At 47.0% G+C, this 25,850-nt stretch overlaps 1 protein-coding gene across 12 annotated transcripts in view; it reads left to right on the plus strand.

Moving 5' to 3' along the window:
- Positions 1-336: 336 nt before the first annotated feature.
- RIOX2 (ribosomal oxygenase 2) overlaps positions 337-25,850 on the plus strand; it is a 30,780-nt gene continuing 5,266 nt past the window's right edge. For 2 of the 12 annotated variants that reach the window (XM_036849916.1, XM_036849914.1), the window contains exons 1-8: positions 337-392; positions 5,601-6,069; positions 10,792-10,965; positions 12,428-12,556; positions 18,313-18,416; positions 21,808-21,910; positions 22,661-22,832; positions 25,061-25,149. In XM_036849916.1, coding sequence (XP_036705811.1) covers positions 5,638-6,069; positions 10,792-10,965; positions 12,428-12,556; positions 18,313-18,416; positions 21,808-21,910; positions 22,661-22,832; positions 25,061-25,149 — 1,203 coding nt within the window. In that variant the 5' untranslated portion in view covers positions 337-392; positions 5,601-5,637. The other 10 variants (XM_036849915.1, XM_036849917.1, XM_036849918.1 and 7 more) reach the window with 10 other exon arrangements.

The following is a 25,850-nucleotide window of genomic DNA, read 5'->3' on the forward strand; positions in this document are numbered from 1 at the left end:
AACCTGGACCGTTAGCTCCCTAAACCTGGGCAGCTCACTTACCCCCTCCGGGCCTCAGTTTCTCCATTCATTAAAGGAACAGGGTGGTACTAGAGTACGTCCCCAAATCCTGAGCCTCATCCCGCCCCAATTCAAGAAAAAAATCCTCATTTTATTTCCTTTAGCACCAGAGAAAAAAATGTGCGGGCTTTAACCCCCAACATAACCCTGCATCCGGGAGCTAGAAGCAACCCACCTCCCACCCGCTGCGGGCCGGCCGGCGGGCGTGGAGAAGGGCGCCCAGCAGGAGGGGCCGCCGGAGCGTGCGCACGTCGCGCAGCGCTGCGCCGCCCCGCCCCGAACCCACGCCACCGCCCGCTTGGCTCGCGGCCGCGCGCAACAGGCAGAGCCCGGTGAGTGGAGCGGTCCAGGCCCTCCGTCCCCGCCACTGCTATGTGGGGTGGTGCTCAACTTCCGGGCGCCCAGGCGCGAGTGTGGGTGGAGCAAGGTCGGGGTTGCGGGGGACCGCAGGGCTCGGGGCGGGAGCTTCGGTGCTGCCGGGCCCCGGCCGGCGGACGCTGTTGGTTTCGGGACGAGGGACGCGCGCCGACGCGCTCGACGATTCCGGGCACGGGAATAGTGGGCACGCTGGGTCTGGTGCCGCCCAGGGTCGCGGGTGGCCAGGGCACCAAGAGTAACCACGTGCTCGGCCGGTGGTCTTGAGACGGGACGAGCACACGTAAAGTTTGGAGGTTTGCAGGGAGGGTGATGCAGGCCTTGGCCCCGCGCGGCGGGCTGTCTGGGAGCACCACGTGGGCTGTCCTCCCGGGCGGCCGGGCGGGCCTAGGAGACCGGCTTTACAGCAGGGAAACCTGAAGTGCGGGCGGGAGAGCTGTGTCTTTCTCGCCCCACCGTAACTTTAAAACGACAGCCTACCCTCCCTTTCTTTCATTTGTCACCGAATATTTGTAGAACGGCTGCTCGACTGTAGGGTCGTCCATCAGGTTAATAAGACCAGGTTGTTCAGTGTGTTTTCAGGAAGTATTGGCCTGGGAATCGCAGGCTCTGATTACTCCAATAATCAGCTGTAAATTCGGCACCGGGCCTTTGATTTCACTGGGCTCATCTTTAAGTGGAAAAGCCTGATTTATCCAGCTTCTCACACCATCGCTTGGATAGTTTTGCCTCTCTGCCCTCATCCTTTGTAACCTCAGGGTTACCAAAATACATTAATGAGGTTCAATCCATTATTTCTAAAATAGAATTAAAAAGATAAGTGCCAAGCACAGCTTTAGGTCACCAGGAGAACCACTTTTCCCTCTCTGAACTGATAAACATCAATGCAGGCCCAAAGGAAATGTTCTAAGTCAGCCTAGGCAAACTTGTTACAGGCAATGTATCGTTTCTGTCAGTTTGTGTGTGTTTAACTGAGCTGACTTTGCCTATGATCCTCCTCTATGTTAGTGGATCTAAAATTCTCCTGCGGAGAACTGTTACTTTTCTTTTTTAACTTTTTTAAAACTCTGTTACTGCAGATTTCTGGGCTCAGCTACCAGAAGTGCTAGTCCAGTAGGTTTGATATGGGGCCCAGAAATTTGCATACTAACAAGCTTTCCTGGTGATTTGACTACACTTTGTAAAACACAGCTCTGGAGATTATAAAGACACACCTCCCTCTCCTGGTTGGTAATGACCTCTGATGGCTAAGGTGCCTTTCAGCTCTGACCTTACTGTTGAATACTCAAGCTACAGCTGCCATCAGAAGAATAATCCCCACTGAACAAACCATCTGTTTTCCCCTAACTCTGTTTTGTGTAAGGCTTTTGAGATTTTTTTTCTCTAAAATTGTATACAAAAGATGAAAAAGGGAAAAAAAATTAAGCAAATGTTTATTGAGGACCTCCTATGTGCCCTGCTCTGTGCTAGGCTCTGAAAATGTGCAGATAGTTGTCCTGTGTTAAGACTTCTGGTCAGTGAATATTACCATAGAAAAGAAAGTTAGGACGCTTAAAAATATAAAGGCTTTGTTTGTATTTGTTGCCTGTAGAATGGGTATCACTGTTGATTTTCTTGTGGAGTTTAATCCTTCAAAGTTGTTTAGATTAGTTGCTGGTTTTCATCTGTGGGCAGTTAGTAAAATATGAACCTTGAATCTTTTAACTTAATCTTTTTACCTTTTAACGCTATGGTCAACTTAAGTTGGAAACAATTGCTTTTTAAAGGCTTGCTTTTTTGCCCCCCTGTAACTTATAAAAATACTTACTCTAACTGCTGTTTGGGTGGTCTGTGAGATTCAGAGGCAGGCTTGTGTTTTTTCCAGATAAAGCATTCTCTTGTTTAGTTCCTATAAAAATCAGGCTGTACTTTTCCAGATAAAGCATTCTCTTGTTTAGTTCCTATATTTCTTACATTACAAAACACACTTTTTTTTTTTTTTTTTTTACTTTTTATGTTTATGAAATTGTGATGCAGCTTACTATTTTGTAAGTTTAATGTGGTGTAGTATGTCATCTGTTCTCCTCTCAACCTCCCAAAAGCTGTTAAAAAGAATGGTTGTCTTACAGTATGGGTAGTGTGAGAATCAGAGAAATAGTATGTTTGCCTAATAACCTCTAAGCTGGGTTCCAATTAACTGAGCCTCAAATCATTTCAAAATGAACACATAGAAACAATAAATGATGTAACTTTTGGCAGTAAAAGTCGTGAAATTCATAGTCTAACAAAAGCATTTGTTATGCACTGTTATTTATTTTGTTACTGATTGTAGATGGGAAATATGCTTCAAGTGATTTTATTTTTGGCTTAAGTATTTTGCACACTTTGTTTCACCACACTTCCTGGTGAATATGCTTATACTGTATTCATATACTGTGCTTAAGGAAAACAAGCCTTTTGTTTGCATCTTCCTGCTGCTCACATCCCTTAAATAAATTTTAAACTGACCAATTGTGAGGGATAAGAAATGTGTAGCTGAATATGAAATTACGTTTTCATTGATGAACACCTTTAATGATACAAACCTTCTGAGGCAACCTAACAGTTTTTAACAATTAAATGTGAGCAGTGTATCCCGGGTCCCCAACACCATCCCCAGGGTTAGTGATTTGCTAGGACTCACAGCTGATTTATTACAGCAGATGGAGACCAAGTGCTTCATTGCTGCAGCAGCTAGTTGTGACAACATGTGTGAAATGCTGCCAACCAGGGAAGCTCATTAGACACTCAATGCCCAGGGTTTTTATTGGGGGCTCATCATGTAGGACCTTCTGCCTGGCATGTATCAAAATTCCAGACACCCAGAAGGAATGCAGGTGTTCAGTATAACCTGCATTGTTTGTCCAAACCTCTTAGACACAGTGAGTCCCTCTTTTCAGTTAATGGTGGTGGGAACACATCTGAAATCTTAGTTCCCAGACCTGACATCCACCACATGCTGACCTTTCAAAGGATAGCAGGTAGCTCTTTTCTGCACAAGCAGTGCTGTCTACTGAATCTTTTCGTATCTCTTGTATTTCTACATCACTTCTGGGCTCCAAGTACTAGCAGTACTTTGTCTCACTGAAGCTTTGATTCTTCAGTTGAGAAAGCACACTGGTCTGTTTAACTTAAAAGGAATAAGAAACATTTTCAGAAAATGTGTCTCACTGATAATATATCCTAAGACATTAAAGTTTTTTTTTTCCAAAGTTTAAGAAAAAAGCTTAAGCCCTTACCCCTTCAACGCAAGCTTTTAGTATCAGTTTGTGTTAGTTTCCTACCATGGTCCTGTGTTTCCTGCCAAAAGTACTGGACCTTTTGAAGGAACTGAGCTATTTGTGGGTACAATATTTAGAAGCTAAAATGAAGCCACTAGAGAGTTTTAAACAGCGCCCCCTTATCCACGGCTGACAACGTCCCAAGACACCCAGTGGATGCCTGAAACCGTGGATGGTACTGAAGTCTGTATACACGGTGCTTTTTCCCTATTCACAAATAGCTATAACAAAGTTTAATTTATAAATTAGGCACAGTAAGAGAATATCCGAATTGCCAGCATCATTACTCTTGCACTTTGGGGCCATCATTATCAAGTAAAATAAGGGTCACTGGAACACAAGCTTTGTGATACTAGGACAGTCAATCTGATCACCAAGACGGCCACTAAGTGACTAATGGGCTGGGTACACTAGACAGAGGGATTAATTCTAAATTTATTTTCTAGGTTTATTCTGAATTTATCAGTTATAAATTTGTAAGTTAGTTGTTGCAATGTGTAACACATTGTTCAGGTGCCTACTTCCCAGGCCAGACCATTAATTCTACTCAGTCCATAGTGTAGCTGAAATACAGCTTAGTTATAATGACAAAAGAGCAGAAAACTGTGTGCTTGCAATTCTGGTAGCCCAACAAAATAGAAAAGCATAACATTTGTAAATAAGTTATTGGTCTCTGGGAAAAATTGGTTTTTATAAGCACAGTGGTTCTTAACCTTTTTTGGGGATGGGGACTCTTTTAAAAATCTGGTAAAAGCAATGGACCTACCCCCTTTCCCAGAAAAAAAATTTACTTTAAAATAGCATTTTGCAGTTTCAGGAAATTCATATAATTTAAGTTCATACATTCTTGAACTGCAGATGCAGGAGGACACCTGCATTGTAAACGTGAGGACAGTTGTGGTTTGAGGCAGTTCTGAGAGACCTTTGGCAATACTCAGGGGAGTCGATTCTCTTGCTACTCGAGTGTGGTCTGTGGCCCAGCAGTAGCGTCACTACCTGTGGGCTTGTTAGACATGCAGAATCTCAAGTCCCACCTGAGCCCTAGGCGCCCAGGGGATGTGTGTGCACGTGAAGGCTGGAGGGAGGAGAGCTTTGTTAGAAGTTAATGACGTTGCCATTTTATTATGTCTTATTTTAGTTAAAAAGGTAGAGCTTTTAAAAGCCTTGAGATATAACTATCTTTACCCTTCACTTTCAGCCCCCAATTAGTTTTCTGCTTTATTTTTATTTTTCTGATAAAGTGGCAATTTTTAGGAATAAGCTGAGGTTTGGAAGTGAGGCAATTCAGGTGCTTAAGGACCTGGGAGCAGGCAGCTGCTTGGCCCAGCCTTCAGGTGGCACCTCTGGCCCAGGTGGCCTCCAGGACAGCAGCTGGGGGTAGTGCTTTGGTGGGGAACACCTGGCCGTGGGCAGCTCTTGGTGGTTCTTGAGTCAAGTATTTATAACTCAGAGTGCTTCTAATTCGATTTGGGATCTGGCGCTGAGTAAAGCCAACTTTAAGATTTCCACTTTGCTGTGTCAATGGCCACAGGCTAAAACTGTGACTAGGAACTGCTGAGATAGTTGAATCATTTAATTTGGGATAATTATACCTTCCAATAAGTAGTGAATTCCATGACTTAGTGCTTGTGTACAAGAGAAACATGCCTTCCTTTCTGTGAATGTGTGATCTGCATAGTGTTTGAGGCTGAATCATATCTTGGAAGAAATGGTGTTGGCTTCAGGCTGTATCTTATTCTGGTAGAAATGGCCTTGGCTTAGGAAGAGTTCGCACAAAGGCCTAATCATCATGCAAGTTGTGTGTATGAGATCCTCTGACACCGGCACTGGGACGCCTAAACACGAGTGTTTTCTTCTTTTTGGCAGGTTTGTGTTTCCTCACTGCCTTGCCTTGAAGACAACGATGCCAAAGAAAGTGAAGCCTGCAGGGGATGGGAAGGAAGAGGGGCCTGTGCCCTGTAAGCAGGTGAAGGTGGAGGCAGCTGGTGGGCCTTCCCCTTTGAACCTTGACAGTCCCAGTGGCCTCTTTGAAAGTTTAATCTCGCCCATCAAGACAGAGACTTTTTTCAAGGAATTCTGGGAGCAGAAGCCCCTTCTTATCCAGAGAGACGACCCTGTGCTGGCCACATACTACCGGTCCCTGTTCAGGCTCTCAGATCTGAAGAGTCTGTGCAGCCGGGGTATGTACTATGGAAGAGACGTAAATGTCTGCCGTTGTGTCAATGGGAAGAAGAAGGTTTTAAATAAAGATGGCAAAGTGCACTTTCTTCAGCTGAGAAAAGATTTTGATCAGAAAAGGGCAACAATTCAGTTTCACCAACCTCAGAGATTTAAGGTAACAGGTTCTCCCCAGTGCAGAATCCTGGTGTGTATTAAAGTGCTAACATTTGGCCACAGATCAGCTCAGGGGTAAATCTGTTTTGATGATGATTAGGCTGCTGCCAGTTTGAGAAGAGGTAGCACCTGTTTGGTCTTCAAATGCATTACAACTTCAGTGACTTTATGTTCCCTTTTGGCTAAACTGTTAGAATCTGCAACAACTCAGGCTGGACATGGTGAGGTGTCATTGAGCTGCAAAAACTAAATTATACTTCAGGTTTATAAAGTTTGTTAAAGTGACGTTACACCTCCAGGAGCATTTCTGTGGGCTGGTTTATGTTTTGACACATTAGGTAGACATTTCTGTTTGGCTTGTCCCTTCACTGTAACTTAAGGCACGATAGTGTCAAGGTGATCATTTTTTTCTTGAAGTTTCCTCTACTGCCTACATCTACCTAAGCAGAGGCTTCTGAGCAGTGACCAGACCACATACCAGATGCACGTTTAAGAAAGAGACTTCACCCTTATTAACAGCAGCCCGTCTGGCACTGAGGGGCAGGGTCCTGGAACTGCTGCTGGGGGGCATTCGCAGGTGGAGGGTAGGTTGGATTTGCAAGTCGGGAAGACTGGCTAACCTTTTATTTATTCTGCATCAGTGGTTGACATTTGAGAAATAATTTGCCTCCTCTGTGCTCAGTTTCTGTGTTTATAAAATGTAGACTTAGGATGAGCTAATCTGCTCTTAGAGGCACGAGATCTTTACGTGACAGGTGGCCCAGAACAATTGAGGGCCCATTCCGAGTTTTAGATAAAGTTTATCCCCATTCAGAAATGCCCTTCTGTGACCCATGGCTGAATCAAAATGTCAGCTTGGGAGGAGGAGGAGGAGAGCAGCTTGTGCAGTTCCACACTGAGGGCGTGGCTTCTGGCTGTGTGATGGCTCCTAGGACTTTGTCATCAATTACCAGTAATACTTCTCATGACTGAACTCGAGGTGCCCTGTTAGATCCATTAGGCCTCCCTCATCTGTTGAATGCCTTTCCCTTTCTTGTCTACAGGATCCTGAACCTATTTGTACTCTGGATAAAGTACAAGTACTCTTAGACTTTTCGGTACAAGTACTCATTCCAAAGAAGTGAGGCAATCATGAGCAGTTGAAATGTCCTTGGAATGCCATCCTTTTGTCCTTAGCACCCAAAAGGAATTTATAAATCACTTGCAGACCAAGTCATGACGTGTATTCAGAAAATATGGACACAGAGGTACTTCCCTCTGAGCTTGTCCTTGACTCTTAGCTAGAAGTAGCACTTTTTTTAAAAGAGTGGTTTTTAGACACCTAAGAACTATGAATAGAAAAGATCACTGATGTTGATTACATGTAATTTGTTCACAGACCAGCAGAAAGTTACTGTTTGGCATATGTGTGGTGTCCTCTGTGGCTGTCATTTTTGTGCTTTAGTATCATCTTGGGCTCTTCTCTGCTCGTCTGCTTAAGTGCTGCATGTTCCTCTTCCCCAATTTCAAGTGGCCAAGACTGTGTTTCCTTTGCCCTGTTGACTCAGCTCTCTAGCCATGTTTATTAAAGCAGGAAGGATGAGCTTTCCCATCTCAACTCAGCCCCCAGGCTAGACTAGGATGCATCCTGTTTTGCTTTGTTTTTTCCACCACCAGGACTTGAGAAGTCTGTAAGCCTCAGGAGCTCACCCTCTTACACTAGAAGCTGGGTTCCAAGTATTATGACCAGATTTAGTGTTGTGTGTGTGTGTGTGTGTGTTTACTAATGGATATGTCGATATCAGGATAGAGAAAGTGTAGAGGCAGTTCCTCATTGGCCAGATTGAGAGACTATCAGAGTAAACAGTCAGCCCTTTCTTTATCGGGTCACACAGTGTGCACAGTTTATTATTCTAGTTTGTCTGGAAATGAGTAAAGAGGTAACCAGAGAGTGGTGGGTTGTTCCCCATCCGCTTTGGGTAATCCGTGTATCAAGAGTCCAGATGAGTTTTACCAGATATTTACATGTGTTCACTTTTGAACCCTCCAACAGACATTTGAAATAATCGGGGCAATCACTGTGGTCTCCATTTTACGTGGAAAAAACGAGTTCACAGATGTGACTTTTCCATAGCTACTAAGTAAGGACTTCTGATTCCAAAATTAAAGCATTTTCCTAACCATATATCTAAAGAAATTAATTGAAATGTAGTAGGGCTTTTGGCATGTTTGCTTTCACCTTTAGGTGTGAGTGTGGGCTTCTGGTCTTAGCTGTTGTGTTCAGCTGAGTCTGCAGGTAGGTCAGTGGAGAGAGGAGGAGGCTCCCCTTTCCCTTTCCCATTGTTCTGGGGTCCTCCTTGGCATCTCCACACATAGTTGGGAGTCATGAGTCAAAGGAGACAGATTTCAGGAGCCTTGTTTGTGCCAAAGTCAGCGCTGGTGAAGCCATAACAGTTGTACGCTGCTTTGCAATGTAAATAGGCTTTGAGATAAATATGTTGTTTCCCACAGTCTTAGGGTGGGAGTCTTCCTTTGCAAATAAAGAAGCTGACTTGTACCTACAACTTGGACTGTGGTGATTTGTCTCCAGATCCCTTTCTACTGGGCCACACCGGGCAGACTGAGAAGCTAAAGGTTCTATTTCCAGGAGAGATAGAAAAATTGTACAAATGATGGGGTTTTCAGTAACTTTTTTTTTTTTTTTTTGGCTGCGTTGGGTCTTCGTTGCTGCGCGTGGGCTTTCTCTAGTTGCGGCGAGCGGGGGCTACTCTTCGTTGTGGTGCGCAGGCTTCTCATCGCGGTGGCTTCTCTTATTGTGGGGCACTGGCTCTAGGCGCATGGGCTTCAGTAGTTGTGGCTTGTGGGCTCTAGAGCGCAGGCTCAGTAGTTGTGGCACATGGGCTTAGTTGCTCTGCGGCATGTGGGATCTTCCCGGACCAGGGCTCGAACCTGTGTCCCCTGCATTGGCAGGCGGATTCTTAACCACTGCGCCACCAGGGACTTTTAAGAAGAAAAGAGACATGTACTCCTTAATTACAGACCCAGAAGCTTGAGTTGGGGGCCATAAAGTCACCCATATGGTCCTGAGACACCTCTCAGGCCATCAGAGACAGACAGAAAGAGCGAGAGAGAAACTGGTTCCAGTTACTGTATAAATGTAATTACAGGGCCAGGTCCTGCTGGCCCCTCCCAGGTATAAATGAGGCAGCTTGGGAGATCTGTTAACTCTCTGGAGCTATTCAGATGCCATAAAATCATTCTTCCTGTGTTGCCTGAGATGTGTAAGTAGAGAAGCTCAGCGGTCTATACTGAAGATGTCGCCGAAAGCTTTTTTCATGCTGACCCAGTTCTTTCCCACTTGGCATTTTTAATACTGTAGTTTTTTTTGTTTTTTGGTTTTTTTTCAGTCCAGTGGTAGGATTGACTCCCAGGCTGTGGTCACTGGTCTACTCAGCAAATACTTTAAATGTTTCAATGTCTTGTGTGTGGCAGGCACTGTACATGCATGTGCTTGAAGGGGCTCTGCAGTGTTCTTTGTAGGTGACTTCTTTAAGGTAGTTCCTTAGAGGGGCGATATAGAGCCATGGTTAAAGGTGTGGGCTCCGGAGCCAGGCTGCATGGATTTGAATCCTGGCTCCATCATTCATTGGCTGTGTGTTCTCGTGCCCTTTTCCTCATCGGCAAACTGAAGATATTGATAGGACCCACCCTGTGAGACAGGGTGGCTGGGAGGGTTGTACAACTGAAGTAGGTAAAGCACTTGGAAACAGTGCCTGCCACGTAGGAAGTGCCGATACCTACGTGGCCTAACCGCTGCCTCTCCTCTCTCACCTGCCTTGGGACAGTCAGATTTCTTCCGTGCAGGGATGTGTGGCTCCTCTCCAGGCCCCTCAGTCCGACTTAGGCCCTGAAGAGCTGATTAGGGACTGGAGAGAGGGAGCATTCCTCGACCCTGTTACCCCTTCGCTGTCTGTACCCCCTTCCTAGGTTGTCATTTCTGCTCCCATTGCTGTAAGTACCCTTTTGTGCAGGCAGTTCCCAGATGTAACCCCTATAGCTCTTCATCTCGCCAGAACTTCAGACTTAGCCAGCCAGCACACGGGGGTCTTAGCAGCTCATACTTCACACTTCTAATGTACGGCTTTTCTTTTCTCCCCCCTGAAAGCTTGTTCTTTAGCAAATCTTTCCCATTCCAGTGGAACGGGAGCTGACTAACTGCTTCAGTCAAAAACCCAAGAATGTTTCTCTGATTTATTCTCCCCACTCCCATACCCCTGCCATCAGCACGTTCTGTCAGTGCTGCTTCCTGAGCGCATCTCGACTTTTCTACTTCTCTCTCCCTCGCCCACCACCCTGGTCACTTCCAGCCCACGCTGCTGCCTTCGTAGCTTCCCCACGGCTCTCTCTTGCTTTTCTACGATCAGTTCCCCACACCGCAGCATGAGTGAGCTTTTATAAGTGTGCATTGGATCCTGTCCTTGTCCTGCTTAAGATCCTGTGACTCCCTGTTGCCTGCCTCTCCAGTCTCGTCTGCCGCTGCCTCTGCCTCTTCTCTGCGCTGTTCTGCACGAGGACGCAAGGGTCCTGAGGACAGAGGTGCTGGCTTGGGCACCGTTGAATTCCAGGTGTCTGGAACATAATAGCTGTGCGATAAAGACTTGCTGAGCGCATAAGAACATATTCCTTGTTTCTAATGTATTTTTCACCTCTTTCCCCTCCATCTTTTTTTTTTTTTTTTTTAAAGGATGAGCTTTGGAGGATCCAGGAGAAGCTGGAGTGCTACTTCGGCTCGTTGGTTGGCTCGAATGTGTACATAACCCCTGCGGGTTCTCAGGGCCTGCCGCCCCATTATGATGACGTAGAGGTGAGGGGGGAGGAAACTGCTCGGCTCCGGGAGGACGAGTTGCTGCCAGCCCGGGTTAGTGGGTTGTCAGGGTTCAGTTCAGCTCTCGGGCCGGGTCTCTGCCCACTCTTCCTGTGCGGGCTCTGCAGAGCTTGACCTCCCTCACCGGGATGTTGGGCCAAAATTAATCCCATCAAACTGGTTTCCTGCTCCTTCAGAAAGGGGAGATTGTTTATTTACTAATACAAAGAGCCATACATCCCTCCGAAATAGGTGTTTTTTTGAATTTTCTACAGAAAAGTGTGATTGGCTTTTTCTTTAATTTCATAATATATGGTCTTTAATAAGGTGAGGTCTTAAGTAATTCTCACATCTGCTTTCTTTTGTCCTTTTTCTGTAGCTACCAAAAGTATATATTTTTTCCATTTGTGAAGATCTTGGGGCAGCTTGAATGAAGGTCATGGTTTCACTTAAGCACTTGGCGCCTTGACAAGTGTTGATTTCATTCTCATGTGGCTGCCAAAAAGAGTTAACTCTTTGGCTTAGGTATTTCATAGTTTTATTTTTGTACCAAGACAATGTGTGAACACAGAGTTATTAGTAAAAAACCTCTTTTTTTCCCCCTCCTTTGAGAGCAATTTGATATCAATACAGTTTCCAAAAAAATTTTTTTAAAAATATTTCTAATAGGGCTTCCCTGGTGGCACGGTGGTTAAGAATCCACCTGCCAATGTAGGGGACAAGGGTTTGAGCCCTGGTCTGGGAAGATCCCACATGCCGCGGAGCAACTAAGCCCGTGCGCCACAACTACTGAGCCTGCGCTCTAGAACCCGCGAGCCACAACTACTGAGCCCACGTGCCGCAACTACTGAGCCCACGTGCCGCAACTACTGAACCCCACGCACCTAGAGCCTGTGCTCCGCAACAAGAGAAGCCACTGCAATGAGAAGCCCACGCACCACAACAAAGAGTGGCCCCAGCTTGCTGCAACTAGAGAAAGCTCGCACGCAGCAGTGAAGACCCAACGCAGCCAAAAATAAATAAATAAAATAAATAAATTAAAAAATATATATTTCTAACAGAACTTTAAAATATCTTTGGTTGAATGAAGAATAAAAAAACCTGACATTTTCCTATGTGCCAAGGATTGTATTCAGGATTTTAGACACTCAGTAATATCTGAAGCTTGGCTTTTCCATCAGAGATTATGGGCTTTCAGCTGTCTGATGGAAGATTTAAAAGAATGAGATAGCGGGATAGATATTGGGATATAAAGAACTCAGCGAGGCTTTCATGAAAGTGAAAAGAATGACTAGCCCTCCAGTGTCAGACTTCACGATTACCTGTTTTTAAAAGTGAATACCAGTAGTGGCAACTTTAAGTGTATAGTAAAATGTATCTGTGATCTTTTATTTTTATTTTTTATCTGAAATTTGTGATTCATCTAAGCCCTGAGAGGGCTGACACTGTAGAAGCACTTTGCCTCATGAGTTGTCTGGAGGCTCTCTGACACTCCGGGGTCCTGTGCTTTCTGTAGGTTTTCATCCTGCAGCTGGAGGGAGAGAAACACTGGCGCCTGTACCACCCGACGGTGCCCCTGGCGCGGGAGTACAGCTTGGAGGCTGAGGACAGGATCGGGAGGCCAGCACACGAGTTCACATTGAAGGTACGGGCCTGCTTTTGTGGGGGCCTCTCCTGAGACAGGTTTGGTTTGAGGTGTGTGTAATGGTCCCCGGCAAATGTACCCAAGAGGCTGGGGGCAAGTGGCTCTCATTCCAGCTAGCCAGCATGGGGGTGGGGGGCGCTTCTTAAAGGACACTTGGTAGTTTGTAGCTGCGGAAGTGAGCTGAGGAAGTGTTAATAAGTTCATTTTCCAAATCACCTGTCTCCAAATATAATCCAAGTGCAACAGGAATGAATTATGAATTCGGTAACCACTGACTTCTCTAGAGCAAAAGTGGAAGGCATGGCCAGTGGTCACCGCTGGGTCGTAGGCTGCTTGAGCAGAGCACGGCCAGGGACCCCTTAGTTTTTTTTGTTGGTAAAATTCCAGTCTGACCCCTTTTCCTCCTGATTGTGCGGTGGACTCTCTGCGCTCCCTTCCCCCTGCACATAGTCCCCGGAAGAACAGTCATCACGAAAGCCCCCGAGGAGGCCTTCCCCGGGAAGCCAGGTGGCTCGAGCATGTGCTGGTTCACTGGCATCCTGCTGCTGAGAAAGTGTGTCTTTGAGCAGTTAGCTGGATGGGATCATAGCCAATCCCCAGCAGCTGGGGTTGTTGAGGCAAAAATCTTGGATAAGAATAGCTGCATAATTCAATTTTATACCTTTTCCTACAGAACTTAAAATTTAATTTCCTTCAGTGGTAATAAGAAAATAGGTAATTTAAACCATACCGAAGACTCTAACCAAACTGATAGACTTGCATATGGTTATTGTTTTTGTATTTCTTGTGTCTTGAAGTTATACTTAGCATCTAATTCCTACTCAGGGCCTCGTAAATCTTTCTTGATTTTAAGGTCTTTGCCTGCCTGCCATAACTGGGAGAAACAATCTCCCTTTTTAGGATGGGTGCCTATGTTATAGGGGACTTGAATAACTACAACAGTAAAGATACCTTTCTTCATTTTGTTAATGCTCTTGGTCAGCAATCAGCAAACTATGGCCCATAGGCCAAAAATCGGGCCTGCTGCCCGTTTTTGTATATAAAGTTTATGGAAACACAGCCACACTCATTCCTTATGTACTGTCTAGGTCAGAGTCAGCGAGTTGCCACAGGGACCATGTGGCTCACAAACCACAGATATTTACTGTCTGGCCCTTTACAGAGAGAGTTTGCCAACCCTGCTCTTGGCTGATTAATTTTAAGCCAAAGACTAAGCTGTCCATGGCCTCTGAGGCCAGGGCTGAGTTACTCAGACTGACATCTGGCTACTTGCCCTGCCCGAGAAGGTCGGGCTTCATGGTGCTCATAGAGGGCATGGGGCTTGGAGGAGATGGAGCACTGCACGCTAATCATACCCATCCTGATCACAGCTCACTACGAGGAGCCCTGAGCCTCCTGGAAGGAGAAAGACAGCGCTGTGTCCTGCGGGGATTTTCAAGGTGTATGTCTATGGAGTTTCTAATCAGTGGAATTCTTCAAATGAAATCTTGCATAAATGCCCCGTGTATGAAATCGAAGATCTGAGTCGCTCTGGGTGGGGATGGGCTTGGGGGCTACGATGAGCGGTCTGGAGACGTCCTCAGCCTTCTTCCTTCCTACCCAAGTGGCAGCCTGACTGGTACGTCTGCCAAACCTGAGGTCTTGGGGTGAAGACCACCCCTATAGTGGAAACACATCTCTGTGGCTTGGGGATCTGACAAACCTGGGTTCGAATTCAGCTGCTGTCACTTATGAGCTGCATGTCCTTGGGCAAGTTATTGATCTCTGTCTCAGTTTCTTCTTTATTAAAAGGGAGATCATAATGTTTATCTTGTAGGTTGTAAAGATTTAAAAATATTACTTTGATGCTGCCTTTACAGTGAAATTCCATGGAAGTGATGGCTATATGTCAATGTATTGCTGCCTATCAAATTAGCACAAACTCTGTGGCTTGAAACAACACAAATCTATTATCTTGTAGTTCTGCAGTTCAGAGGTCCAAAAGGGGTTTCACTTGGCTGAAATCAAGGTGTCAGCAGGACTGTGTTCGTTCCGGAGGCTCTAGGGGAAAATTTATGTCCTCGCCTTTTCCAGCTTCTGGAGGCTGCTCACATTCCTTGGCTCATGGCCCCTTCCTCCGACATCAAAGCCAGCAACATGGAGCTTGGTCTTTCTCATGCTGCCCTCTCTCTGGTTCTCTCTTCCAATACCCTCTTCCACTTTTAAGGATCCTTGTGATTACATTGGGCCTGCCTGGATAATCCAGAATAATCCCCCTGTCAGCAACCTTAATTCACCTTGTCCGTGTAACCTAAGTATTCACAGATGCCAGGTATTAGGATGTAGACATTTTTGGAGACCCTGCCATAATGCCCTGTCTTCATTTCCTCTACTCTCCCACTGTTGGGCACCCTTTCTAGCAGGCTTGCTTCCCCATTGTTCCTCTAGAAATATTCTCAAGGGTACCTGCACGTTGTTAGGTACAGCGGTCAACTCCTAGTCCCCATCTTAGTCTGCCTGTCGTCAGCATTTGACACAGTGGGTCACTTCCACCCTCTCCACTGGCTTCCGGGATGCAACCTTCTCTTGGTTCTCTCTCCACCTTCCTGACTGTCCTGTTCATTCTCCTTCGCTGTTTTGTCCTTAGTCTTCCTACTTCTCTAATTTGGGGTACAGGGCTCATTTCCTGGACTTCTTTGATCAATCAGCATCCTCTCCCAAGGTTTCAAATACCCTCTACACTGATGTATTTTAAATGCTGTTTTAGATCTCTAGCCCACATCTCTAAACTCTAGACTCATAATCCAGCTGCCCACTTAATGTCTTCCCTGGAAATGTAAAAGATACCACAAATTTAATATTCCCCAAACCAAAATCCCATGTCCTACCCTGTCCCCAACCTCCTTCTCCCTGCAAGTGTGTCACCATTCTTCTACTTGTTCGGGGCAAAATGCTTGGACATAGATTTATACAAAAGCCTCCTATCTAGTGTCCCCTTTGCAGACTTTTCTGACATAACAACCATAATGATCCTTTTGTGATCCCGTGAACCCTTTGCCCAGACCTCTACTGTCTTTCTGTTAAACCCAGAATAAAAGCCAAAGTCCTTTTTTAAAAAAATAATCAATGCTTTATTACTTAAATGGAAAATTGATAGCACAGTACGTTTTAATGATCTAATTAATGGAAAATTGTAATAAAATGTCTTAAAAATTTTTTTCAACATCCTAGTATACCACCATATTCATTACCATTGTGTATACTTTCAGAGGCATTAATATCAATGGAATAATTAAAGACAATGAAAATGGAACTCATTTATACCCGGTTCTCCTTTTCTCAAGGCTTTATGCTGCTAGTTTATGTAGCCTTTGGATTGAAGCCAGAAATATTTTTTTTCTTGGTTAAAAAAATTAGCTTTTCTAGTTCTTTCAGAATAAACAAAACAGGACAATGGTATGTCAAATGGCTAATTGTCTTATCATTATAAAAAAACCAAAGTCCTTAAAATGGTCTAGAAGGCCCTGTAATCTGGCCCCTCTGCTGCCTGCTCACCTCACCTCCCATCATTCCCACCTTCACTCACCTACCTTCCTGACACACTGGCCTAACCGATGCCCCTCAACCTGCCAGGCACGTTCCAGCCTCAGGACCTTTGCACTTGCTCTTCCCTCCGCCTGGAATCCTTTCTCCCCAGGTCGTTGCATGGCTGGCTTGCTCATTTCCTAAAGTCTCTACTGAAATGTCACCTTAGCAGAGTGAGGTTTAATGGACCATCCTGGGTAAAATAGCACCTCTAATCCCAGACACACCCCGCCACCCCCCACTTCCATCAGCATCATTCCCCTCCTCCTTCTGCTTACTTTGTCTTCTTTGCATTCACCATCACTTGACATTATTTATCTGCTGCTTTATTTTATCCTTCTTGCCCCACTAGACTGTCTTCACTGTCTAGTGTACCTTCTCCCTTCTCAAATGTTTTTCTCTTCTGGAATGTGCTCCATCAGGGCAGGTCTTTGTTTTGTTCAGTGCTCTCTCCCCCGGTGCCTAGCACAGGTGCCTGGCGTGGGTGGTGGGCAGGGAAGGGTTAATCAGGTGTTTGTGGGATGAATAAATGAATGGATGGATGAAATATGTACGTGAGGGCCTTAGTCACAGGGCTGGCAAACAGACTCTCACAAATGATAGCTGTAACTATGAGTAATGCATTTGTTCACTTCAAGTACTAGTTTCCCTGTCAGATTGGTGTTATTCAGGGCAAGATAGCTCGTATGAGTACATATATAATTACTTATGTATGTACTTAACATTAAAAGAAAGTGTTTTTTTTAAAAAGTATTTATTTATTTATTTATTTATGGCTGTGTTGGGTCTTCGTTTCTGTGCGAGGGCTTCCTCCAGTTGCGGCGAGTGGGGGCCGCTCTTCATCGCGGTGCGCGGGCCTCTCACTGTCGCGGCCTCTCTTGTTGCGGAGCACAGGCTCCAGACGTGCAGGCTCAGTAATTGTGGCTCACGGGCCCAGCTGCTCCGCGGCACGTGGGATCTTCCCAGACCAGCACTTGAACCCGTGTCCCCTGCATTAGCAGGCAGATTCTCAACCACTGCGCCACCAGGGAAGCCCCAAAAAAAGAAGTTTTTTTAATCTGATATTTCTTGAGCTCTTTCTCCAGGGCCCATGCTCTTAACCAGTGAGACAGAAGGCTTCGCAGGGTTGCAGAGAGCAGATAAGCGACTCTTCAAGATTTCCTCTCCTCTGCTCAGGCAACTGCTCTATACAGAATGTTCTTTTTCTGGATGGGATTAGGGAGGAGGAAGCTCCAGGGAAGTAGTGATTTGGGGAAAATATTTCTGTTCCGTGGCTTGGGAAAGAAATAGAACAGGGTGGAGGAGAAGTGACTGCCCGAGAAGTGACTGATCTTCAGTTACATATAGTGTTTAGGTTCAAATGAAGGGTTACAGGGTTTTTCATCCATTCTTCCAAACATCTTTTGAGCCTCTGGTGTGTGCTGGATGCTTAGGTGGTTTAGGCCCTGGGGATACAAGATGGATATGGACCCTGCTTGGAAGAGCTCACAGACTCTCAGGGACTGGCAGGTAAAATAAGAATTATAATACAGCCACAGCCACTTGCCCAGCATTGCTCCAAGAGCTTTTTGTTTTTGGCCGTGCCGTGCGTGCGTCATGTGGGATCTTAATTCCCCGACCAGGGATCAAACCCATGGCCCCTGCATTGGAAGTGCAGCGTCTTAACCACTGGACCGCCAGGGAAGGCAGCTCCAAGAACTTTTTTCCTTTAATCCTCAAAATAATTCTGTGAGATTTGGGGCGATTGCTTCCATTTTACACATGAAGGAACTGAGGCCTCGGGAGGTTAAGTAATTTGCTGGGGTCGCCAGCCAGTGAGTGTAGCCTCTGTATGGCTCTGAAGCTCCTACTCCTCACTGCCCCCTTGGAAGGGTGTGGAGGGAGGGAGCAGGCTTCCCAGGCACGGGCTGTCACCTTGATCCCAGGGTGGCTTCAGGTGTATCTGGTCTCAGCTTATGAATAAAGAAAGTGACTTCAGGCTCTGGAAGCCTCTCCAGGATTGGGGTTCATGGTGACAGGTTCACAGACACAGCAGAGCTAGACTGGTGGATACCACAGAGACCAGCACGCAGACCACTGCTTGAATCACCACACAGAGGTTTCTAGAATGCAGAACTGAAACTCACAGCCTTTCTAGCGGAACGAGAAGATATCCTCCTTACTAACTCCTTCCCCCTTTTTTTTTCCTTTAGCCGGGAGACTTGCTGTACTTTCCCAGAGGGACCATTCATCAGGCGGACACTCCCTCAGGGCTGGCCCACTCCACGCACGTGACCATCAGCACCTACCAGAACAGGTGAGCGCCCACCTGCAGCCTCGCGTCCCCGACAGCTCCGAGCTGTGGCCGCAGCGGCGTGTTCAGGGGACGTGAGGGAGTTAGCTGCTTCTCTCCTACTTATCCGGCCCCGGGGTTTGCGGCTGACTTCCTGTTCCTTCAGCGTCCTACCTGTGCCATTGACCCACTCGTCTGGGCTTCCTCCTGGACCGTCATGACCCTGACTCTACAGAACGCTGGGAGTTGCCCAGATAAAGGCTCCCATGGTTTGGGAAGATAGAAGCATGGCTGTGGGTGTGGCAGTGTGTTCGTGTTGCCAGGCTGGGCTTGTAGTCTCTCTCCCCACCCCTATCCCCTGCCTCTCTCCCTCCCTCCCTCCCTCCCGCGCGCTCTCTCTCTCTCTCTCTCCCCACCCCCTTCAAAATTTTTTTTGATTGTGGTAAAATATTTATAACATAAAATGTGCCATTTTAACCATTAAGTGTCCAATTCACTGACATTAATTATGTTCACACTGTTGTGCAACCATCACCACTACCTGTTTCCAAGACATTTTCATCGCCCCAAACAGAAACTCTATCCATTGAAACCTCTGGGTCTATTTTAAGGCTTCCATTTTTTACAGTTCATGAAATTAAAGTCAGAAAGGAAGTCTGGAACAGTGAGTCCCAAAAGCACATGTGCTGAGAACAATTCCAATTAAAACCATGTTCCAGTTCAGCAAGTACCTCGTCACATGACAGGGCCTGGGCAGCAGTGCCCAGTGAGTCATTTCCTGGTAGCAGCGACCTCAGTAGTCCAGGTCCCATTAAAAACGCCAGTCATTAATTTATTCATCATGCAGCACTACACCTTGTGCTAGTTGCTGAGATCGTAGGCATGGGACTGAAGGCGCTTTGAGAGAACTTACTCTCCGGAAGTGGTGGAAGGAGGGGAGATAGGCATGTAGTTACCAAACAGTGTGATACATCCCATCCTAGGTTTGCAGAGGAGACTCTGGGAGCACAGAGGAATGCACTTAGCTAAGCCGGGGCCTCAGGGAAGGCTTCGGAAATGACTTGACTCCCAAGCTGAGGGAGATTTACAGGATGAGTAGTAGAGGTGGGTCAGGAGGTCAGAGTAGGAGAGGATATTCCCGGCCTGAGGGACAGCCGGTCGCCTCCTAACTTCAAAGCTGTATCTTGCAGAACAAGTGAGTAAGCATTCTTCTGCCTCCTCATCTGGCTTTTCAGCGAGAAGTGAACCCCCTGTGTTTAAGAGACAGGAGGAGCTAGCTGGAGTCTGGCCTGAAGTTAGGCGCTCTGCCCACAAGTAGAAGCTAAAGCTTGTTTGGGGTTTCCTTTATGTAAAATGCCCTGTCACCATGGCTGGTTAGGTGCCTTGCATAGCGAGAAACAGTCTCTGAGCGCAGCTCAAGAAGAGCAGGGGTGACTGAGGGGGCGGGTCGTAGGAACTGGGGAAGGGCAGGCTGCAGGGAGGCTGAACCAGAAGTTCGTTCTGGACCAAAGCAGCTCTGGGCCTTGGCAGCCACATATTGATAGTTTGGCCCCATGAATGTCCATCTTCTGGTGCCCCGCCGTGGATGTTACTCAGCTGCTCCCTCTTTCTCTAATTCTCCCTCTTTTTCATTTCTCTTGGTCTCCTAGTAATTGGTTTTCGCTCCCTTGTTTTCCTTCCTCGGGTTCTATTTACTCATGTCATTGGCTCATGACAAGGCATCCTCAGTTACCTCTCTGACCTCCCTCTATCTCGTTGAACCTATTAGCTTTTGCTTCCGCTGAGTGCCTGACTCGCTGTTTCCCAGTCCCCAGGATGAACTGGTAGCTTTCCCTGGTCCCACCCACCCACCCCCTCTGCAGGCAGCAGGGCTGGGGAAGAGCAGTCTGAGTTACAGAGGACGCCTGCCGGGGGCTGTGGGTAGGCACCGTGACCCGTGTATCTAAGCTGGATGCCGACCTGTGCCTTTGTCAGCGGGGCTGGTGCTGGGACGGGACAGATACACCTCGAGGACCATCGTTCCCCGGAGATGTCCCTATGCTTTGGTCCTGGTGCTCCTGAAGGCCTGTGGCAGAGTGAGGGCTTGGGCCTTTTCCTAACCCCTCTCAAGGGCAGCACCGTTGGAACATTTAGGGCCAGCTGTATGAGACAGTGGCCTGTCGATTTGGCTGCTTTACCAAAGTGAACCCCTCCAGAGGTGTTATTTCCAAACTTTGGAAAGGCCCAAGATCCATTTTCCTAGAAGAACACGGAGCTCAATTTAACTGCACTTAAACTCCTCTGTGAGCTACTGCTGCGTGACTTGTACCTGGGACCTTTCAAAGGACGGTATTATTTCATGCTGCTGAAAGGCCTGTATGTGTCCTCCAGGTCGAAGTTCAATCAAAGGTGTGAGGTTGGGTGTAGCATTATGTCACAAAGTGGTCAGGCTACCACGGAGGAGTGGACGTCTTGGGGGGAGTGTCTCTCATGTGGCTTTTGTCCTCTTTTGCCACTTTCCCAGGAGGGAAGCATAAAAGTGTTAATTTTGCTTACTGAGTGAGAAGCAAAAGTCATACTGTGAATTTCCATCTTGCATGTAGCCAGCAATTTGAAATCTGCTGGTGACACAGAGGAAAATTTTAAACAGCTCAGAAGTATTTAAAGAGAGCAGCCTCACAGCGTGTGCTTCTCACACTGGCACACATTGAGGTGCGAGCGATTCTAAATGCCCCAGAGAGAGCAGAGGCAACTGAACACTGATGCTCGTCCCGAGATGGTATTTTTGGCCTCTGGCTTCTATCTCCTACCCCAGTAAAACCACTGCCAGAGTTTAACAAGTTGCAAAATCAATTGTTTTGAAATTGTTGATGTTGGATATTTTGCTGAGGAAGAGTACCCGTCTTTTTTATAAGGAACAAAGGAAAAAGAAGTGTTTAACTGTTCAGATAATTACACAGTCCGGGGATCTTGCTGTTACCCTAAATGTGTTGCCTTTGGATTTTTTGCACATAAAAATCTTTTTAGGTCCTATAATGATTGAGGGTTAAAGTTTCCTGCAAAGCTCTCCTCAAGGCTCTGTGTTATATAGTTGAAAACATTAAAAAAAAAAAAAATTGGTCCCTTGAACTTCCTACTTTATGACAGTCTGTAATTAATTCTTTGGTATCTTTACGTTTAAGACAAATCATGAAGGAAGCCTAGCTTCCCACCTTTAATTTTGCACCTGAGTGTCTGGGATGGGGAGGAAGGGAAGACTATGATTGATGAAAGCCTTAAGTCTTTATGCTGAGTAATGTGAAATTAGTGGAACTCAAGATGTCAGGGCAGGGGAATTGGTGTGACAGTTTGTAGCTTTAGGCTTTTAGTAATCAGTGTTCTATGCACATTTCTTATGTGTTCACTCTTTTTTTTTTTTTCTTGGTACGTGTTCCAGTTCATGGGGAGATTTCCTTTTGGACACCATTTCAGGGCTCGTGTTTGACACCGCAAAGGCAGACGTAGAGCTACGGGCCGGCATACCCCGGCAGCTGCTCCTGGTAAGGAGTAAAGGCAGGTGGGAAAGGAGGGGTAACCACGGTCCAGGCCAGCTGAAGCTGTGGCTCCCTCCTCGGGACCCCAGAATCCTCCCCGTGTGAGCCAAGCTTGTCTTCTCCCGGGCGGGGTGGTTTGCAGAACGAATGGAGTGCTGCACATTGCGTGCCACCCAAAGGACCAACAGTGCTGTGCAGGCGGCCCGCTTGCTGCACTTCATGGCGGCAGTGGCAGGCACCGGGAACGCTGGCTGAGTCAGTGGTTGAATGAATAACTAACCTGGCTTGGGAACTGTAGCCTCGGCACACGTGAGATCACTAGTTAGGAGAGAGCCTGGCCTTGGTGTGCTCCCTGGCTTTCCTGTCCGTCCTGATTTTACCTTTGAAACAGCGGCCCTGTTGGCTATTTTGGAGAAGATGAGTGCATCAGTGCCAAGTTGAGCAAAGGGTGCTTTCGCGGTCTGAAGCAGTCACCTTAGTGATTTGCTTTTCAAAAGGCAAAGCCGAGACTGTACCATATTCCCAGGGATCCCTCTTTTCAGGCAAAACCCTGAAAATTGATCTTTTTTGCAAACAGTAGGCAGCTTAAGATGAACGGTGGTTATGAGGAAATAAAGGGATACTGTTCTTAAGGGAGTGACGTGGATCTGCGTCTGCCCTGGGCGGTGGTGCTCAGTGCGCTACTCCAGAGACTGGGACTTGGGCAGTAAGTAAGGTCGCTGGAGTCTGAGCCCGGACTCACTTCTGTGTTTCTAGCAGGTGGAAACCACAGCCGTTGCAACAAGAAAATTAAGTGGCTTTCTGAGGATGCTTGCAGACCGGCTGGAGGGCACCAAAGAACTGCTTTCAGCAGACATGAAGAAGGACTTTGCTATGAACAGGCTCCCACCTTACTATTTGGGGGATGGAGTAGAGCTTTCAACACCAGGTAGAGCTTGCTCTTTTCTCCTAGGTGGTCAGGGGCTGACGTGGGATATTTTGGGCTTTTCTGGGTGGGCACCTCTTTTTTTTTTTTTTTTAATAATTTGATTTATTTATTTATTTATTTATGGCTGTGTTGGGTCTTCGTTTCTGTGCGAGGGCTTTCTCTAGTTGCGGCAAGTGGGGGCCACTCTTCATCGCGGTGCGCGGGCCTCTCACTATCGCGGCCTCTCCCGTTGCGGAGCACAGGCTCCAGACGCGCAGGCTCAGTAGTTGTGGCTCACGGGCTTAGTTGCTCCGTGGCATGTGGGATCTTCCCAGACCAGGGGTTGAACCCGTGTCCCCTGCATTGGCAGGCGGATTCTCAACCACTGCGCCACCAGGGAAGCCCCCACCTCTTTGAGCTGATGGAATGTATGAAGCATTTGAGGATTAATGTGGGCCCATCCTTAGTGTGAGGTTGGTCAGGACGTGCAGCCTGATGGGGAAGGAGAGCCCTGTGATTTGGGGTGAGGAGTATGTGTGTTTACGGCCCCTCTGGAATTCATCAGCTTCAGGAAGTTTTAAGAACTTGAACATTGAAACAATCTTGTTGGAATTAACTCAGGGATGGGTAAAATGTTGCCATCAGCAGGGGAACTGCCGGAGTGCCCAAGATTATCAGACCTTCTCCCAAGTCCCAGGTGACTATTTTGTGACAGGTTTAAGGTACAGATGACATTGACAGACTTGTGGGTGGATGGTGATTTCGGTGTTCTGGAGCAGAGACCACACCACACCCCTGTAGTCGGACAAAGCTGGGTTTATTGACTTGTAACAGGGACGACAGCACGCCATTGGGGGCTGTAGGCACCTCAGTAAAAGGATGTTGGAAAGGATTTATAGGATTTGGGTTTGAGTTAGGTGATTTTCAGGAGGGTTCAAGGAAGCAGGGCTTTGCTCGGGATTCAGTGCTGTCGGGAAGAAGGAGGGATTCTCGGATTGGGTCTCCTGTAAATCTTAGCTAGTAGCAGGAGGAGTGAAATGAAGCCAGAGTGACGATTGGTAAAGCAGCAGCAGCAGCAGCAGTCACTCAGATTAGCCAGCATAGGGCACGTTTGGTCACTTCTGTGGTTTGGACAGTGTCCTTGCTTTGGCCTGAGTTCTGACCTGATGAGGAAGTGGTCTTGGTTTTGTCTCGATCTCTCTCAGTCACAGCGGGGCCCTGTTTAATACCGGGGTTCTGTGTAATGGCCTGTGTTCAGCAGGGGGACACGGAGACACAGCCGTGAGTGCCGGGCTGGCTCACAGGCTGCTTCTCTCTTAGTCAGGTAGAGCGAGAGTTTCATTTTCACTAATTTTCATAAAGGCCTTATCACCAGCGGAGAACCACCGAGATACACACTCTGCAAGGTCCCTCCTAACATTGATTCTATGTACGTTTTTATTATAGTCTCGGTGTGGGGGGGAGTTTAAAATTTGTTTTTGGTAGCATCTACTCAAAATAGCACATGTCTTCCCAGCACATATTTTAATCGTTAGCAGAACAGTGTTCTGAGTATCAGCTTAGGGCCTAGGATATTTTATCTAACGTTCTCCTTGCCTTAGTCCTTGTGGTCAGTAAACTTATGACCCCTCAACTCTTTCTCCAACCAGAAGACCCTGTAAGGCTGGTCTGATTGTAGTGGCTGCTTTTTCACTAAGTTAAATCCAATCTAGGAAAGAGTAGTTTTTTCTGTGGACTTTATTAGGTGGCTTTTTTATGACACTGCACTTGACCTACACAGGCTGAATAATTTGCCATGGTCATGCAACTAGTAATTGGAGGGGTGGTGCACTTTGAGCTCAGGAAGTCCCTTCAGAGTCCACATGTGGAGCAAGCAGGGGGTAGAAACTGGAGACGTGAGAGCGTCCTGTGCAGAAGGCACGGTGGCCCTGTCTGTACCGTGATAGTATGTGCTCCCCGGGTACTGGTGACAACTATTTAATGAACTTACAATTAGATCAATCACGACAGAAGTCTGTATGTGCGTCTTCAGTATAAGGATGAGCTCCATCAGGGTGTAAGCTACACTTTTCAGATCACCGTAAACGTCGGGGAGAGCAAATACTTGAGTTGGAGAGGGCGCCCCCACGTTTGGACTCACCTGCAAATCGTTACTAAGTGTCCTTCCTAAAGAGTTGCCCCTGCAAGCAAGTCTGAGCCTGCTGCTTTCTTCTCTGAAGGCTGGCTTTCCCCGTCTCTGGGTTTCCTAGGTGGACAGTTACCGGGGTTGGACAGCACTGTGAGGCTGCAGTTTAGAGACCACGTCGTCCTCACTGTAGGACCCGATCAGGACCCATCCGTGAGTATCCAGAGGGGAAGAGGGTTCCGCCCTTCTCAGGGCATTTCCATCGCAGGCCTCAGGTTATCAGACTGACAAATGGCCCCGCCCTCCTCCTGCGGGCATCCACCTCCGCACAGCTGAACGCCATCTCTTTACGTCAGATCATGCCCAGATCTCACTGTTACGGCTCCAAAGTTTCCTGCCTGTTGGGCATTTGAGGGCTTGTCCTCGGCCCCACAGAACCCTCCTTCTTTCCCCTAATTAGTAATTAACGTCTGGTCTCTGTCTCCTAATTCAGGCCAGGTTGCCTTTGCTTAGACAGCTGCGGACCCTGTTTATGCGTCTCCCTGTCTCGGTCCCTCTGCCACCCTGTATACGGCGCAGACCTGCCTTTACATATGGTTTTGTTGATGGTCCTTCTCAAAAAATCTCTATTCTGTAGACGATGGAGAGGAAAGTCTACATTCCATAACCTTGCCACCTAGCCCAGTGGCTCCCCAAACTGGCTGATGATTACAATCAATTGGAAAATTTTTAGAAATTGTAAGTTCCTGGGCTTCGTCTGGTGTGGAGCCTCTGCATTTATTTTGAAAGCACCCCACACAACCCTAAAGCCCTTGGGAACTCTCCCATGCCCTGTGGCTTCACCCTGTTCCTCCTAATCAGCTTTCTTGGGAGGCGTCCAGTGAATGTCTGGAGGGGATGAGAGTCGGGGGGCA

Source organism: Balaenoptera musculus, chromosome 4, assembly GCF_009873245.2.
Source record: "Balaenoptera musculus isolate JJ_BM4_2016_0621 chromosome 4, mBalMus1.pri.v3, whole genome shotgun sequence".
Classification (NCBI taxonomy): Eukaryota; Metazoa; Chordata; class Mammalia; order Artiodactyla; family Balaenopteridae; genus Balaenoptera; species Balaenoptera musculus.